Here is an 18,709-nt window from a genome sequence, read left to right on the forward strand (position 1 = left end):
TTGAAAATCCAAACAGGAAGTGTAGATTGCCGGAGACTTGCTGCTGTTCGCCCTCGTCATCATCTGTACACACGGCGGCGACAGGCGCTCCGGAATCGGCAGGGACGGGTCTCCCACCGCTATTCTCCCTCTGTGCGAAGAAACCACAGACAGAGGGGGGAAAAAACCAAAGGAAATTCCTTCACAAAACTCCCAGTGATAACTCCGATGGATTAATCTGATTTTCTGCGGTGAGCGTGATCTTTTTCTGTCGTGTTGAATTCCAGTCGGTGCACCCGCCTTGTCCCCTATTTTTTGCACTGTGGGTTGAATACAATCTCGGAGAGAGAGAGAGAGAGATGAAAAAAGAGGGGATAAATGTCCTATTATTATTTTTTGTTCCAATTTAAAGGCTTTCTACAGGTGTGGATTCGTCCGAATAACGGTTAACCTTGGAGGTAAAGCTGAGTGAGGAGCGGGGAGGTTGTGGGTGATGTTTTGCAGTGCTGCGATTCTGGAGTGGGGGCTCTTGTGTTGCAGCAGCAGCAGCAGCAGCAGGGATAGATGGGTTGCAGAACAGAGCTGACCACTGAGGCCGTGCACTCTCTGGCCAAAACGGCCTGCAGACAGCCCGCCATTGATCCACCCTCCCAATCAATTATCATATTCTTTTAGACTAATTGCGTTGCCAGCTTGTTAAATATCCAATTAAAGCTGCTTTTAATCGGGTTATCCGTTGTGTCTGGAGATTCAGCCATCCATCTTGTGCGTGGAACTAGGTGTTACCCATGTGCAATAAGTTAGGGAATAGTTAAGTGACTGCTCAATTCTAGTGTCACATTTAAATGAAAAACAAGTGTTTAAATCCATACATTAAGCTCTATAAGTAACACACTCCGAGGATGCTGTAGTTTGGTTCAATCTTTTAACTTTAAAATGTCATTGATTGTGTTTATTTTGTGACCCAGTATCACAAATAGAAAAAGTAATAGTCAAAACTACCTTTTTAATTTAAAATATTATATTGTTGTCACTAACAGAAATAATTTTGGCAACTTCCTGTCTCAAAACTAAACCAGTTGTGGACAAAAAGTAGCCTAAATGTTTTACTTTTCAGTCATTTCATTATTAGAGACAGAGTTTTTGAAATCAGACTCAAAGTGAGATTGAATGAAAGCTTTTATTTTGGCAACAGAACTGCTTTGAGTTTCCTTGTTGATGGGTTTCTTTTTTTGTTTTTTGTTGCTGCTTTTGCGTTTCATCCCCTCATTTGTGATTTGTTTAACTGAAACGGGTCCAGCAGAACCACCACATCATTCTTTCCATTGAAGTTTCACTCTGAACATTGCCCTCCAGCGGCACAGGATTTGGAAAAAACAAAACCAAAAAAAAAAAATGGATTGTTTAATCCAAAATGAGAATATCCGCTAGATTTTCCCTGTTTGGAAACAGTTTATCTTGTAAATCTTGCTGACTGAGTATATTTCGAAGTGACTCGACACACTCCGCCGTGAACGCTGTGACACTAGAACAGGCTTAAAGCCACACACTGTATGAAGCTCAGCTGCGGGGTTTTATAACGGGCCCTGTTCATTCAGTGCACGAAGAATGCTTTGAAAGCTCCAACACTGCGTCTCATTGTGCCCGTAATCTTGAAGCCAAGTGAAATGTGACCATTGTCTTGTTGTTGACACACTGAATGAACTCGGTTGTCTGACACAAGCAAATGTTGTAACTATCCAGAGAATGGCAGCCATAAGGAGGAGATTGTCAGTGTTTTTGGCCCAACTAGGAAACCCAGTGTGGTCCGCTCGCACACAAATGCCACACAGCTGAAAATTATACTCTCTAGCTCGTTTCTTTGTGGAAAGAGCAGAAAAAAAGTTGAGGTTAGGACTTGAATGAGGTCGATGTATGTCAGTAGGAGGCGTGTGGGACGCTCAGCTTTGACTTGTGCCATTTAAACAATCTACGAATAAAAGGACCTTGTGCGTGAAAGCGATCCATGCCAGCTGTTTAAAAAACACAGCTGAATGGCTAATCGTTATAATATTGAGGGCTTTGTTCCAAAGGAATGTTTAATAATGAGAAAGCCCAAAATGAAAGTCTGCAGTTTATTAATGACATTTCGAAAGCTCAATGCAAGCTTTGTCTTTGATTTTTTTTTCACTAGTTTCCGCTTTTAGTTTAAAACCAAAACATAAGAGCTTGTGATTGTCGATTTTCCAAAACAGTTCACAGTTTGGAAACAAAAATGGAGCTATTTTTGGAAAACGCCTCAATTGATGCATTAATTGATAATGAGCAGATTGGTTAGACGCTGCCCCACTTTTCTGGAAAGTTTTAGGAGACTCAGTTTGGAAATTGTAGGGATTTGGTTCAGCAAAAAATATGTTTTAATCAACTTTTGATCTATTTAGAAAAATAACTGTCATTTTCTAGGACATAGTTTCTACAGAATAGCAGTAGTTCATCAGAAATTTACCTATGATTTGTGGATGGAACCATTTGTGCAAAATAAGTCCGCCCCCCTTCCTGTCACCTATCTGTTTACACTGCAACCTTTGATGCTGAAAGAGCCATTTGGACTAGTTTTAAATCCCACTTTTTATTTTATTTTTGTGGCCATTAAACCTTTTCTTTATAATAAGTTACTTTTAAATATTTACAGTAATGGAATTATAACAGCATTTTTCTATTTTTGTTTCTGTACAATTTTTATTTATTTTACTTTTGACAGCAGCACATACAAGTTCCTTTCAAAATAAAATACATCCTTTTTTACATAAATAATTTTTCAAAGCATTTGCATTTTCCTTTAAAGCCAAAGAGCCACAATGGAGGGAGAAAAGAGCTGCACATGGCTCCCGACCTTTCCCACTAGCTTATAGCCCCTCCCACCCCCAGACTAACATTATGGATGCAACAAAAATGGCGAGGAATATTGGAGCTATGTCGTACAGTTTTGAACCAGATTTCAGCAGGAAAATGAAGACGTGCATGGATCTATTTGTAGATAAATCAGGATGTAGCCTTTTGAGGTATTTTTTTCAATAAAGAAATACTCAATTTTAATCTTTATATATGTCACCTGTCATCAGAAAAAAAACAAGATTTTCATTGGAGTAGGATTTTACATTAAAAAAACTATAAAAATTCGCATTTTTTACTATAGCGGTGAATCTGCAAGTGTTGTTTTCTGTGCATGAATTGTTTTTATTTCCTGCGTGGAGTGGGTTAACCCTTCTTTCTTTTGTCTATCATTCTGTGTGTTCCCGTCAGACTGACACATGTGCGTTTCTCAGGCCTGGCTCCTGTTTTAATCCATCAGTTACCCTGCATGACGCTGACATTCCTGTCCTCGTCAATTTTCTGTATTGATTGCAGCTTCTGTATAGATGGCCCATCCTCATTATGGCGCCTGTGAGTGTTATTACACATGATTGTACTTTGCGCTTCCACTGCATCAAAATAAAAGCTGTCATTTTGTCAAATCAGCTTCCAATCGGGACCAGAGGCCTCAATAGTCACACAGATGTTGCCGTTTATTCCAATCCGACAAAGCGGAAGGAAGGAAGGAAGGATCGGTTTCTAATTTTATGGCCTCCACTGCCATTAGTTTTTCTGTTTTGTCCAAACTCATTCACTGTTCTTCCTTTTACCGTGCACTCTTTCAAGGCATTTTGCAGTCGTCCCCTCAGGACCCCGGTCCACATCACAACGTTGTGGCCCCCTTTGTGGCGAGCTGTTGGGTTCGGAGCTGAAAATAGCAGTGATTCTTCTCACTGGGGCTGAGGTGGTGATGTGATGCCCAAGGAGCAAGTCCCCACGGCTGGAGTGCCATCATCTGCTTTATTTGAGGCTAAAGTTGTGCTCTAAAGTCATGTGTTCAGTCTGGTGCTTCATGGAAATGGCAAAGGTTAACCCCTCCAGCGGAAAATCTGGATCATTTTAGCTCTTTTCCTGTCATTTTTTCAACTAAAACAAATCAGAATCTTAAAGTTTCTGTCATATTAGTGCCTGTTGATTCGAGTGTTCTTCACAAATGTGATGATTCACGTTCACCTGAACGGTATTTACCGACCGGGGAAAATGCTGGATTGAAACATCCGAACTGTCTGGTCTTTTAAATTGAAGAGCAAGGAGATTTTCCTAATCCTGCAGGCAGTATAGCAACATGAGCTCTCCCGTCATTTTCCCTGATCCCTGCAGGAGTGGAAGTGGTGCAGTTACAGCACAAAACGCAGCAGTTCGCTCAGTATTTTCATACTGACGCAGTGCTCTGCCAAAGTACTCAAACATAATCATACATTACAAGCTCTGAATCCATTTAGTGGACTGTTCTCCATAGTTAATACAATCATCTGTGTAATATATAGGCAGTTTATACGAAAAACTATTATTTTTCTCTTTGAATTAACAGAGTGGCTGTATAAAAAAAAAAAAAAAAAACTTTTAAAACCCTTTAAAGGTTTCTCTATAAGCATTTAATTTGAATTAAATTGAATGGAAAAAAAGTTAAATTAATCAGTTATTGATGGTTTGTTCTTTTTGAAATTGTATCCGTAAGGGTTTATCTACTGGAGACATAAATATAAAAATGAGGAGATTATATGATATCTTAAGGATTACTGACGAAGCCTCCTCTTCTCCTTTTTTTGTAGTCCTTCTCGTGGCGTCGGTTGTTCAGGGATCATGTTGTAATGCTGCCCCCAGAGGCCTTTTCCTTCATCTGGATAATTTATGGAGTTTTATTGATCACCTTGAATCAAAATGGGCTGGTTCTCTCTGCTGTGGCTCGGCTTTTAAGACGGTATGAAGCAAAAGAGCCTCCATTTTTTGTTGCTTTTTTTGTGTAGGAATTTCAGGCTCCCAGAATTCCTCTGGGCACAGGTAACACTGATTTTTAAACATGTCGTCTGCTTTCTCAGAGCTGTTTTATTGCAGCCTGCTGACAGACGGGTAGCCACAAATGTGAGAGAAAACAACCGTTTGAGCCGGGAATTCAGTCTGCAGTTTGAGGACAATTAAACACGACTTGAATGGAAGCGGTGGAGACGTTTAGGATAAATCACAACTATCATGTGAAGAGGAGGTCTGACCTCCAGCTTTATCTGAGCTTCACTCTGAGGTTGTTGCGTCATCTTTCGGATGATGGATAGCGTGAATAAAGAAAATAAAAAATAAAATAGCTTTTTTGAGTATTTCTTTATTCAAACAGTTGTGAAAACCCCTTGGAAAAAGACCGTATTTGTGACGTATAAATAAAAGATCCTTGTACATCTTCATTTTCCTCATCCGATTTGGCATCTGGCTCAAAACTGTACGGCTGGATAGCTTCAGTCATTGAGATATATTGCTAGAGATGGCACGCTATTGTCTAAGATACATATAGAGAACCGCTATATTGGAATGATATGTAAACAAGCAGATACAGTAAAATTACCATAAAATGCTTAATTTTGGATTTTGAGGAAATTCTGGTAATTTTCTTTTCCTCTTTTTAGTAATCAGCTGGATCGTCTGGTTTGATCTGAGGTTGAACACACACACAAATACTACGGTCATCCTCCCTAAAACAAAAAAGACAGGTGGTCCTGCCAAAAAATGTTCATATAGTGCTACCGTTAACGTTGAACAAACTACAAGATTAGCCTAAACATTTACTTTTAAGAGTAAACTCTCTCAGATCTTGTTAAAATGTTTTCTATCAATTCTCCTTTATCAACTGACAGTAAGAATTTATTTGTGAAAAGTCACATTCTGGTTTTTCCTGCTCTGTTTGTGCATTTTTAGCACGGCAGCAAACAAGCATCTTGACATGTCCAATATGGCGTCCAACTTTGCGTATGCAACAAGCTAGCATAGCGACTCTAGCCTATATATAGCTCTTTGGCTTCAATGTTGCTCTGCATTTTTGTAGCTCTGGTAATGTTATGTTGGGGATGTGAGTCACTATAAGTTAGCGGGAAAGAGTGTAAACGGAGAGCTCTCAGCTACAGGAAGCAGAAGGGGGTGGGGTGGCTCCACCCACAAGTCAGAGGGAATTTCCTAATGAACTCCTGCCTCTCTACAGAAACTATGTCCTTGAAAACAACACTGTTTTTTAAATTTGGGTTCAGTTAAAAATGTGACCACTGGCTTTTACAATAGATCAATAGATGATTGGAGTAGACTTTAATTCCATTTTAATTCTAAATATTGAGTCAGTAATGTTTTGGTACATTTTTCCTTTATATTTCAGGGCAGGAACAGTAATTTTATCAGAAAAAAGAAAGGCAAATTTTAAGGATAAAATGTCATTGTGTGGAAGCAATGCTTGTAAAGTCGTTATTATCTGCATTGCTATTTTAGAATGTTTTCAACCCAAATAAAACCATTAAAGTTAGTTTTTTCCCTCATTTGCCTCAAAAACAAGATTCTTTCACAGAAGTTTGCATCCATATGTTTCATCTGCGGCGTGTAGCGCCTAACTCTGCCGGCACCCTGTTGCTCGCCGTGCAGCAGGCGACACATCTGTTCACACTTTTCTGCAGCGAAGGCGTTTGCTAGTAAAGGCAGAACAGGCCTGAAGGCCCTTCACTCATAAGCTGCTGCTTGGTTGGAACTCCAAAGCTCACCTCTGAGTGCAGCTCATTTTGGGACTTTAAAAAAATCAAGATGCCACCGTTTTTTCCGACATTTGAAGCGTAGAAAACCCATCTCATGGGCAAAACCTATCATTTTGGAGACACACCCGTCATGTTTCTGCTGCTATTTTGGAGAACAATTGGCTCTCAGAGGTGCAAGAGTTTCTTTTTGTCCTCCCATCTGCCGGCGTGTGCCACTGGCAAGTCCTCCCTCTGTCCACGCACACTGTAAACAAGTGTGTTTCCAATTAGCTGTCTCCAAAGTCAGCTGGATGCTATTGCTGATGAAAGACAGCGGCCCCCTTCCCGTCCTCCTCGCTTCCAACCCAGCTTCCAGGGCTAAGGAGGGGGACACCTTCAGCCTAGATGTTCATTACTTTAACTGGGTCTATAAAACTGTTAAGGCTCTTTTTAATTGATGAAGCAGATTACCTCAGTCATTATGGAAACTGGTTTGCTCCAGCCGTCGGCCTCATGAGCTGCAGTGCAGCGGTTTGCCTCTGAAGGTCCCTCTGTGCATTTCTGCCCATAAAATGTTGGTGTGCGCGGCTCCTTATAAAGTAAACAAAAATAGTGCACGGCGCCTCGTAAATGCAATGAATGGGTGCAGGATCTTTTCACAAGTGTGGTCATGCATTGGAAGAGAAATCCATATTTAAAAGTGCAGTTAAAGTCTTTTTGAGCAATTTTTCAGTTTTTTTTTGTTTGCATGTAGTGATCATAGTCTTTGTACTTCATACTACAAAACAGGCCCCTTAGAAATAAGTCAAAAATAATTCTTCTATACTTTTTAAAGGGTTAAAAATAGTCTTACAAAGAATTCTTATTTTAGGAAAAAAAAATATTAGAATGTGTTTTCTCAAACTAGCATTATTTTGCTAATGAAATACTTTCTTGACCAGTTTTTTTTTTTCTGCAAGACAGAAAATAAAGGGGCAAATTTTCAAGGAAAAATGGATTAATTTAAAATTTTAAATCTTGTAAATATACAGTTTTTTTCTCGCACATTTCCAAGATTAGGAGCACAAAAAATATAATATTAAAGTTAAAGTGAACTTGCAGACCAGCTTCAATTTGATCATACTGTCTTGAATTTGAAAACTGAATGTTTATTAGTCACTTCACGAATGTTTGGAAGCTCCTTTGTTTGGTTTATGGTTTATTAATGTTTATTCATTGATGGATGGCTTCCACGATCTCTGCAGTCAACGTTGATGAATCCATCGATATTCCTCTACTTCCAATCATTTCTTATACACTAAAAGACGAGATCTTCTCCAAATCTGTGTTATGCTTCGATCTGAAGAGGACATATTGTTTTCTATGTTCTTATGCTAATAATAATTTTGATTTTTTAGTCGCCAAAAGGTTCAGAATTTCTTTATTTTTTAAACTTATTAGAAAATAAAGCTTCATGAAATGCTCCATCTTTCATCTTTGAGCACAGCTCAGATAAACGGACAACTTTACTGTTTTTTTCTATTAAATTTGTTTTTTTTCCTAGTTAATTTATGTTTTAAAGTTGTAAAGTAATACATTTACAACTTTAAGTCATAAATATATGATATCTTCTAATTTAACACACAAGACTTTTTCTCTTGTAAATGTATGACTTTAAAGCTGTATTTAAACTTTTTTTTTGGACTTAATGCTCTTTTCTTTTCTTTTTTTTCCATAAGTACTTTCTTAAGATTTAGTTTTGGTAGTGCAGGCTTATCTGTTTAAAATCCCACTCCAATCATCTTTTGACCTATTTTAAAAGTGTTTCCAGTGCTCTTTTAATTGTGATTATGTAGTTTTTAGCCTAAAATAAAAAATCTCTAGATCATAGTTTCTGCAGAGCGGCTGGAGTTAATCAGAAATTTGCCTCTGAGTTGTGGGACTGTTGCCACAGAATAAGCTTCCCTTCATTTCCCATCATCCCTTTGTTTACTCTCCCTCCTGCTAGCTTACAGCCCAACCCAACAATAGTGGTGCAACAAAAATGGCGAGCAACATCTGAAGTATCTAACTTTACATTTTAGAGCCAGATACCAGCTCAGACGAGGAAAACGGAGACGTACGTGGATCTATTTTTCTGCAGCTGAATGTATCACAATAAAGCGGATTGTAGATTTTATCATCTGGTCCTGATTCACAACAATTTGAATAAAGAAATAATTATAATTTAATCACAATTTTCTTTGTATATGTCCTCCATCATGAGAAAAATGCCAAAAAAACAAGATTTTCATTGGAGTGGGGCTTGAACGAGGTTGTCGCCTTTAATTTCGACCTAATTGAAAGGAGTTTTTTTCCAGACGACTGTGTTGCTCTCAGAGGATCCTGCAATAATGAGACACTGAATCCCCCCCCCCAACAGAGACGAGCTAAATTCACCTACATGCTAAATGTGTCTCTTTCTCCCCCCTCCCTCCTCCTGCAGACAGTAGAGAATGGGCTGTGTCCAATGTAAGGATAAAGAAGCAGCGAAACTCACTGATGACCGGGAGACCAGCCTCTCACACAACTCGGGCTACCGCTATGGCTCCGACCCCACGCCGCAGCACTACCCCAGCTTCGGGGTCACCACCATCCCCAACTACAACAACTTCCCCACCGCGGCCACGCAGGGAGTGACGGTGTTCGGAGGCGTCCACACGTCCTCGCAGTCGGGGACGCTACGCTCTCGGGGAGGAACGGGTGAGGCTTTTTAAAGAAACGAGCGCTTTGAATCCAGATGTGAACGCTGTTGAACTTTAGGGAGACTTTTACTCAACATAAGCAAAACAGGGTGAGGCAGTTTTCTCTTTTGCTGTAGCTCTTAAACTAGAGAAGTCTAGAGTTTCTTCAGAGAAGAAGAAAACTTTTCAAACTAAAATCACAAGCTTTCTCTTGAAAATTAGAAGATACCGAAGATTTCATAAGATTTTGGTCAACTGTATTTGGGCTTTTAATTCTTGAGAGAAGTTCTCACATCCATAAACATTTCGGAACAACAGAAAGATTCAGTGCTTTAAAAAAAGAGCAATAAACTTTGGTACAAATGGGAAAAAAAGAAACCATTTATTGGAAGTTTTATTTTTAAATACAGTTCAAGAAGAAAAGCCCAAATTATCTAAGCTGTTTACAAAAACTTGAAAAATGCTACTATTGTATTTAATTCTTGGTCAGAAAAACTGTTTGCGCTTAATTTCGATGCTTTTATTTTGAAATTTATAAGCATTTTCCTTTTTAAATCTTTAAATCTTCTAAATGCTCTCTAAAGTTGGTCAAATGTTGGAAAAAAAAAAAAAAAGTTTCATCATTCAGATCAGGGGTGCCCAAACTACGGGCTGCGGCTCCGATTTTTCCCCGCCTCCACATTTGGCCTGGCCCCCTGAACAATATCAGAGACCCATGATTTTTTTTTTCCCCCAGTCTGGATCGATGGAGATCCACCCTTCTGCAGTCTGTGCCCCTCTCTGATACGTGCAGCTCTTATCGCGATCAGATATTTGTTTTCATTCTATAGAACTGGACTCCTTTTCCATTAAGTGTTGAACTTTGAGTTTAAAGGGTGACCAAACAGGACAGTTGGAGGCTGACTCCACCCACATCTAAAATGGGAAATTCCAGTCAGAGGGGTGGGACTGGTATCATTACTGGAGCTGCAGATCATGACGACTTCTGAAATGACATGGGACCTAAATGGTTTGACCAATCACAAAATTAAACTGCAATAGCTCGATTCAAACTAAAGGGGGCAGCACACAGACAGTTTTTGACAAAATTTTCAAGAATTAAACCATTTTTTTAAATGACCAGCAGAGCACTTTTAAAGCCCCATTTATAGAGGTCAACAACCAAAAATAAATGATGATTTAGGGTTTGGACATGTACACATATATGTCTAGCTGTAGCAGAAGACAGAATGAGACTTTTTAATTAAATTAATAATTGTTTTATTTTCTAACATTTTTTTCTGTGAAGATCTCAGAAAGGATTATTAATAATTGGTTACATGTGACTTTCTGGAAAAGTATAAATGCTCACGTTTAGACACACCCCGCCATTTTTACACCTCTTTTGTTAGCTTACACACTGACTCCGTTTGGGGACCCCTGATTTTGACAAATAAACAAACTAAAAATGGATTACTCTAGCTAAACATTGCGACTCTGCAACACACATCATTTTTTTTGGCCCACAGGGGTCACTCTGTTTGTGGCTCTGTACGACTACGAAGCCCGGACCGAGGATGACCTCAGCTTCAGGAAGGGGGAGAGGTTCCAGATCCTCAACAGCACGTAAGTCTGCAAACATCTGCATGACGCCATCAAGAGGGTGTCGCTGAGTAGTTTTTTTTTTCTCTCCTCTCTGGATGTCTGAAAGTTGAATTTGGGAGTGAAATGTGGAAAAAGCTGCAACTTTTAGAACAGTTTGTGTGTTTTATTCTGAAAATCCTCCTCAGTTGCCCTAATAAATCGTTTTTCTTTCTTTTGGGTGGTGTGAAAAAATCACAGCTTAACTTATTTTAACTCATTTAAACCTTTTTTTTTGACACTTGATAAAAAAGAAAATCAAAGTTGGCCTTGTGATGTGTCACCCTGCCTCCGGGCGAGCCTCTTCATCATGTGCTCCTTTCTGACATTCACTGCAATTCCTGGAAAAGCACAATTACAGACAATATAAGGGTTGTTTGGTAAGCAGAGAGTGAAGGTTAAAAATGAAGCATTTATAAATAGAAACGACTGTTTATCCGAGGGCTTTGTCGAATCAAGTTATATGAAGAAACAGTGAGATGATGAGTCAGCATGTTCTTTGATCAAAAGTGAGAATTCTCACTTATGATCAAGAATGCACAACAATGATTATGTTTTGTATTGTGTATGACCAGGTTTTTTTTTTAAATGGCTGTGAACACGGAGCTCAGTGTAGGCGTTTCCCATGGTAACAGCTGATTGACGTGTGAGGGGAGATGTTCTGCAAACATTCTTGGCTCCCGTTCCTCGGCTGCAGCTAACCAGAACCGAGCTACTACAACCAGAAAACAGGAAGAGGAAGCTATTTAACAGTCAATTTTGTGGTCTAAATATTGTGTGTAAAAGTTTCGACAGTTCAAGTGACAAAAGTTTTAATTTATATGCAAATAAACAGCGGCTTTAATCCCTTTGCATGCTCCCCTCTTGTCCTAAAAGCATCTTCCACCCACACTCTGCTTGTTTCCCTCCAGTGAAGGAGACTGGTGGGAGGCGCGCTCCCTTACTACAGGTGGAACTGGATACATCCCCAGCAATTACGTCGCTCCCGTGGACTCGATCCAAGCCGAGGAGTGAGTGAAGCTCGTTCTCATGCGCATTCGACCTCACCCCGCAAGTCACGGCAGCTTAACCCCCAGAGAGCAACGTCATAAATATTTGAGGACTCATCCGCTACAAACCGTCGTGTAATCATCCTTAAAGAAATATTTACCTTTTCATCGTCTGACTCCTCTTTTTGTAAATCTCCCCCTGCAGCTGGTATTTCGGCAAATTGGGTCGAAAGGATGCAGAGAGGCAGCTGCTTTCCAGCGGCAACGCCAGAGGCACTTTCCTTATCCGTGAGAGCGAAACGACCAAAGGTAACTCGGCTGAGCGGCGCCGGTGTTTGTAAATTAATTGGAGCCCTTCAGTGTGCAATTAGAAGCTAATCACTTCTAGTTCAACTTGTGCACAAAGCACATTAAGAATGCAAGTTGTTGCGCTTTCTGGCCTGCAGGGGCTTATTCTCTGTCCATCCAAGACTGGGACGACATCAAAGGAGATCACGTCAAACACTATAAGATCCGCAAACTGGACAACGGAGGGTACTACATCACCACCAGGGCCCAGTTTGAGACCCTACAACAGCTTGTTCAGCACTACTCCGGTGAGACTGCATCATTTTCCTGCAACTTTCTGTGTTTTTTTTTTTTTTTTTTGGTGTGTGTGTTTTGGTCACTCATTGTCATTTCTCCTCTCCAGCCAGGGCTGCAGGACTGTGCTGCCGGCTGATCGCGCCCTGCCACAAAGGCATGCCTCGCCTGACCGACCTGTCCGTCAAAACCAAAGACGTGTGGGAGATACCGCGGGAGTCGCTGCAGCTCATTAAGCGCCTAGGCAACGGACAGTTCGGAGAAGTGTGGATGGGTGTGTGTCTTCTGGCGCTGACAGAGATTTGGACAGCTGTTGGCAATGATGCACAACAGCTGCATGTGATAAACTCCTGCCAGAGGACTTTCATTTGGCTGCATCCGCTTTGACTGGACGGATATTTAAACGCCTTAGACTAGAGAAAGGGTTGCAGTTATGCATTCCATTTTAATTCAAGATTACCAAAACTACTTCATTAGAAACCTCAATATTTAGAACTAAATCTTAATTTAAAAAATATTTCCACCCTTTTACACCATAAGAGTCGGCCCAAGAGTTGCAATAGTCAAAGAGCGTGTTTTATTCAGAGGTCATCTCTAGTGTTAAAGTCCCACTCTGATCATCTTACGATCTATTTTCAAAGCATGATTATGACATTTTTAGCCAAAATTTAAAAAAATCTGTGCCTTTTTCTTGGACATAGCAGTAGTTCATTAGAAAATTGTAAGTTGTGAGTGGGACGGCCCTCTTCCCATCATCCCTCTGTTTACACTCTCTCCTGCTAGCTTACAGACCCTCACACCCCCAACCTAGTATTATCGCTGCAACGAAAATGGCGAGCAATATCGGAGCTATCCAGACGTACAGTTTTGAGCCTGATGCCAATTCGGACAAGGAAAACAGAAATGGATCTAGTCGACTTCAAGTGGATGCGTCAGAATGAAGCAGGGAACTTGTTGTAGATTGTAGTTTCTATGTCACAGCTACAAGTTTTATCCTACTGCATTTTTTCATCTGCTTCTGACTCGCAACTATTTGAGTAAAGAAATCTTAAGAAACTCAATTTTAAGCTTACCGTAATTTTCTTTTATCACAAAATGCCACAAGAACATGTTATAAACACCCAAAACAGGATTTTTCTCGGAGAAGGTCTTTTGAAAATCATGTTTTTTGAGTTTTTGACATCTTCATGAGGCATTTTTCTTCTGAAAGAGAACAAATGTAATAAGAAATTGTTTTGTTTTTTTCGGGGTGGTGTCTGGCTCCACACATGAGGGAGCTGGGTACGGCGGGCGTGGATGCCACTCTGGACGCACGCCGGGTCCTTCTCATGGATTTCCTCAGCTGCAGCTCCTGCCCCCATCTCACCCTGGCAGGTTGCCTCAGCTAGTGCCCAGCAACTAACTTAAAAGTGTTGTGGACCAGGGGAATCGGACTGGGGAATCAAAACAGCATCGCGAGGGCCTGTGGCGGGTGCTGACTCGATGTGATTTCTACCCAGTGCTCTGAAAGTTTATAGTTAATTTAAAAGCAAGTCATGAAGCTCTTCACTTCCTAGTCCGAGCTGGAATCTGGCTCAAAACGATACGGCTAGACACTTCCGCTTTTGCTTGACATTTTTTGTAGCAGCGGTGAAGATTTGTCCTTGTAAGACATCATCAGAAAGAAGGGATGAAGGGCGGGGCTATTCGGCTCCAATAGCCACGCCTACATAGAGGAGATTTTTGGAAACATTAGCTTCAGATAAACATGAGATTTGGCTTTTTAAGTTGTGGGATTTTGGTTAAAAACTTCATAATTAAAACACCTTTTTGTACTGTCTTAGGTGGACTTCAAACATTCATTTCAGGTGTTTTTCTCTTGGGATTTTTAGCAATGATGGTTTTATTGTCCTGTCAGGCACATGGAACGGCACCACCAAGGTGGCAGTGAAGACGCTGAAGCCCGGCACCATGTCGCCGGAATCCTTCCTGGAGGAGGCGCAGATCATGAAGAAGCTCCGACACGACAAACTGGTGCAGCTCTACGCCGTGGTGTCCGAAGAGCCCATCTACATCGTCACGGAGTACATGAGCAAAGGTGGAGGCCGTTTCAACGTGGAACCTCCATAGTTCATGACAGGCGCTGACGAAAGGTTTTCATGCGTTTCCTTCAGGAAGTCTGCTGGATTTCCTGAAAGACGGCGAGGGGCGGGGCCTCAAACTGCCAAACCTGGTGGACATGGCAGCTCAGGTACAGAGCAGACAAGAGATGTTAAGATGTTTAAATGTTAGGAGCCTCTGATGTTGTGGTTCTTCTGGGTGTGTTACTGTTTTATTTAAAGCTACTCATAATGGCTTCTTAGATGTGATGACCTTGAAACTGGAAAAAAAAACTGTAGCGCCTCAATTTCCCAGGTGGCAGCAGGAATGGCGTACATAGAGCGGATGAACTACATCCACAGAGACCTGCGTTCTGCAAACATCCTGGTAGGAGACGGCCTCGTGTGCAAGATCGCTGACTTTGGTCTGGCTAGGCTCATTGAGGACAACGAATACACAGCAAGACAAGGTACTTCTGCTGCACCTGCTTTGAGGAAAAGTCTTTTGCTTTTTTTTCAATATTTGGCCATGTAAAAAGGTGGTAGTGAAGGTGTTCACATGCTTTCCTACTAGCTTACAGCCCTTCAAAATGCAAACCCAACATTAGAAATGGCTGGAAATTTTGGAGCTATAATTTTGAGCCAGCTCGGACAAAGAAAACAGAATTTTTGACGTATTTGTCTTAGAGTAGATGCATCAGAATAGAGAGAAGCAAGGAGAAGTTTTTCATCTGCTTCTGATTCTCAACTGCTTGAATAAAGAAATATACAGAATTGAAGTCTTAAGCTAATTTTTTTGATATGTCTTCTAATAATCAGAAAAATACCACAAAAGCTTGTTAAAAACACCAAAAACAATTTTTCATTGGAGCTGGTTTAGAGTCTCACTCCAACTTTGTATTTTTTTGTATTGTAAAATCATTCGTAGTTATGATGTAATATGAGATATTGCAGCCTTTTGACAAAATCAAACAAACTTGTCGCTTTTTAAAAAAAAAAATTCTCTCACACTCACTCCCACTAATTTATAGCACCTCACAATCCCAAGCTAACATTAGCGTAACAAAAAAAAAGACTTGCAATATCGGAGCTATCCAACCAGACAGTTTAGAGCAGGGGTGTTAAACATACGCCATCAGGTCCACCAGATGTGGCCCGCGGTTTAATCCAGCTAAGTCACGAAGAGAATAAAAATATAGGGATGTTGGTTATTTAAATAAATGGCTGCAATATGCAATTCCGCCACTAGGGCAAAAGGAAAAGAAATGGCAGCATAATAAGAGATCAAGAAATGAACATTTCTTTGTGTTTTCCATTGTCAGAAACATTTCACAAGTTTGAAGCTTTTTTGTGACTTCTACATTGTTCCAAAACCTGAACTCCTCCATCAGATAAAGCATTTATTAAAGGAGAGGACTTTGTGTTTGAGGAAAGCTTCCTCTTTGCTTTTGCTTTATGTTTCGTTTACTTTTGAATCGCACTGATAGTTGAGGCTGGGTTGAAAAAAATTGACTAAACATGTCAAGTTTAGCAAAAAAAGATATTTATTCATCTAATTTTTTCATAAAAGTTTTGGTGTTGCATAAAAAAGCTTTTTTGCACATTTTTTGTACATTTTTTCTACTAGTTCTATAGAAAGCCATGTTTTCCATGACGGTGTTCCGAGCTGCATCAGCAGGACTCCCAGGCTCCGCTGGTCATTGTGTCAACACGCTCTGCCACTCTCTGGGAAGTCATTTAAATATTGACTCGTCTCACCTGAGCCGAGTTCTGACGGAGATAAACTGGAATTGTTCGGTAATTTCCCCGGAGATGCGGATGTTTGTACACGTCGATGAAACGACAGATGAAGGCAAAATTCAGCGCGGGGAAGTCTGACCTACTTACTCATTAAGGATTTGTGCCGGATTTGTAGAGTCCAGTGTGGCAAGAAAACACGTCCATAGTGGTGGGGATATTGGCAGAGGAACACAGTTCTACACTTACTGATGCTCTGTGGCGTCCATGCGGCACATTTACATTTCTAATCAGTCTTTAAAATGTAAGTGGCAGTTAAGAACGGGAGTAAAAAGAAGAAATTGCTCTGATTTTAATCTGAAAGTCTTGAGTTTTAAGGGGATTGATGTATTTTTAATTGCCAAACAGATGGAGGAAGTCTGCAAACTGAACGTCTCCTGTGTGGTTTGTCACAGGTGCAAAGTTTCCCATAAAGTGGACTGCGCCTGAAGCGGCTCTCTACGGAAAATTCACCATCAAATCGGACGTGTGGTCGTTCGGCATCCTGCTGACAGAGCTGGTTACCAAGGGCAGAGTGCCCTATCCAGGTGAGGGTGCTGATGTGCAAGTTATGTAAGATCTTAAAATAGTTCCAGTCGATCTCCAGTGTTTCATTCTCATGTCTGAGACGCTCCGTCTGCTTAAAAAAGAAAAAAAAAAAAAAGAAAAATGGAGCGTCGTGTTGCATAATGGACATTACATGGTGCATTATGCAGAAAAATCTTCCCATCTGTCTGTGCAACCATGTGAAATATTTATCTGTTGGACATTGTTTTCGGCGGAGTAAACAACGCAGAGTTTATCTGTCAACAAGAGAGAACCTGGATTTGAGGGTAAATCTAATCTTTCAGTGGGTGGAGACGGAAAATCCTATTATTACAGGAAGCAATAAAATAAAAGGTTGGAGTTGGAAAAATGACATTGTCATAGTGTCACTGGTGTAAATTAAGCTCATAATGAGCTTTTTGTGAGCTCAGAATGAGGTCAGTCTGATTGTGACAGGAATCCGTTTGCTCTGATTTCCCCCAGGCATGAACAACCGGGAGGTGCTGGAGCAGGTGGAGCGCGGCTACCGGATGCCCTGCCCACAGGACTGCCCCACGTCCCTGCATGAGCTGATGGTGCAGTGCTGGAAGAAGGACCCGGAGGAGAGGCCCACCTTCGAGTACCTGCAAGCGTTTTTGGAGGACTACTTCACTGCCACTGAGCCTCAATACCAGCCAGGGGATAATCTCTGAGCACAGCTGTTCCTGTCCCATGCCATTTCACTGACTTCCCACCAGAGGGCGCCAGAAACCTCTTTTTTTTTTTTTTTGTCATGAATAAAAAAAAATTCAACATTGAAACTTCAAAAGGCGGACGGCAGATCAAAAGAAGTGGAGCAGAGATGAAAATGACTGCAGTAGACGAGAGATAATGAGTAACTTGTATGAAATGTAAATATAAAATGCTTGTTTACTTATCCCTGTTTCGTTTCCTTTTATATTACTTTTATAATTTAGAAACATCTTTTTTTTCTTTTATGTTTTTTAACCCAAGTTAAAATGAAGTAAGAAAAAAAATGGTGATAAATTGTGGACCGAATGATCTGAAATATTCCTTTTTGGGTGTGAAATGGGAGCGTCACTCACTTTTTTTACAAATTTCTCCTCTTCTCAAGGAACTTTTCATGTACTATAACACCTGTTCTTGCCTTTTCATGTTAAGTAATATTCTTAAAATGCAAAGGAATGCCTTCTTGCTTTAAACACTAACTTATTGCATCATGGACTCGTGGAGCCAAACCGTGTGGCACTGACGTCAAGTGCATTCATCGCTTCTCGGCTTCAGCCAATGATTTCTAGATCAGCTTAAAGTAACTCCTTAGTTCAGCTTTATGTAGTTGAAACGAGGGCTTCCCTCTCCGCTGCAGCTGTTGTTTAGCTGACTGCTTAGAATACTGATATTTTAAAGTGTATGTTGCATTTAATGTATGGCACCCGGCTGTGTAAGAACTCTTGTCTTTCTGCTTAAGCGGCCAAACAAACTGCCACTGAAGAGAATGAAGGATTGTGTTCGTCCCTCCATTGTGTGTCATTTTAAATACCATTGTTTTAAAGTATTCTACCAGTGTTACTTCTTTCTTTCTTTCTTTATTCCCTTTTTAATTGTCAGGGCAATCTGCAACTTTATTAAGAGAAAAAAGGATTTAACTTTGAAATTTGTCTCTAAAAAAAGAGACAAAACACCCTTTCCGTTTGTATTAGTTTCCTTTTCCTTATTTATTAGACACATAAACGGTTTTTGGTCTGCATTATTTATTGTCTGTTACTTGTACACAGCTGGTTTTGAAATAAACAATCTTGCAATTAACTCTGGTTGAGTTTATCGCAAAAGACGGACTTTAAAAAAAA

General features: G+C 40.4%; 1 protein-coding gene across 1 annotated transcript; it reads left to right on the top strand.

The window, feature by feature from the left end:
• The first annotated feature begins 18 nt into the window (after positions 1–18).
• LOC112146402 (tyrosine-protein kinase fyna) lies at positions 19–18,668 on the top strand. The gene is made up of 12 exons (XM_024272209.2): positions 19–230; positions 9,034–9,290; positions 10,780–10,876; positions 11,803–11,901; positions 12,086–12,189; positions 12,327–12,476; positions 12,572–12,736; positions 14,360–14,539; positions 14,616–14,692; positions 14,857–15,010; positions 16,733–16,864; positions 17,346–18,668. The coding sequence occupies exons 2-12, from the start codon at positions 9,044–9,046 to the stop codon at positions 17,552–17,554; spliced, it is 1,614 nt and encodes a 537-aa protein (XP_024127977.1). The 5' UTR covers positions 19–230; positions 9,034–9,043; the 3' UTR covers positions 17,555–18,668.
• The last annotated feature ends 41 nt before the right edge of the window (positions 18,669–18,709 follow it).

Source organism: Oryzias melastigma, linkage group LG22 (assembly GCF_002922805.2).
Source record: "Oryzias melastigma strain HK-1 linkage group LG22, ASM292280v2, whole genome shotgun sequence".
Lineage (NCBI taxonomy): Eukaryota > Metazoa > Chordata > Actinopteri > Beloniformes > Adrianichthyidae > Oryzias > Oryzias melastigma.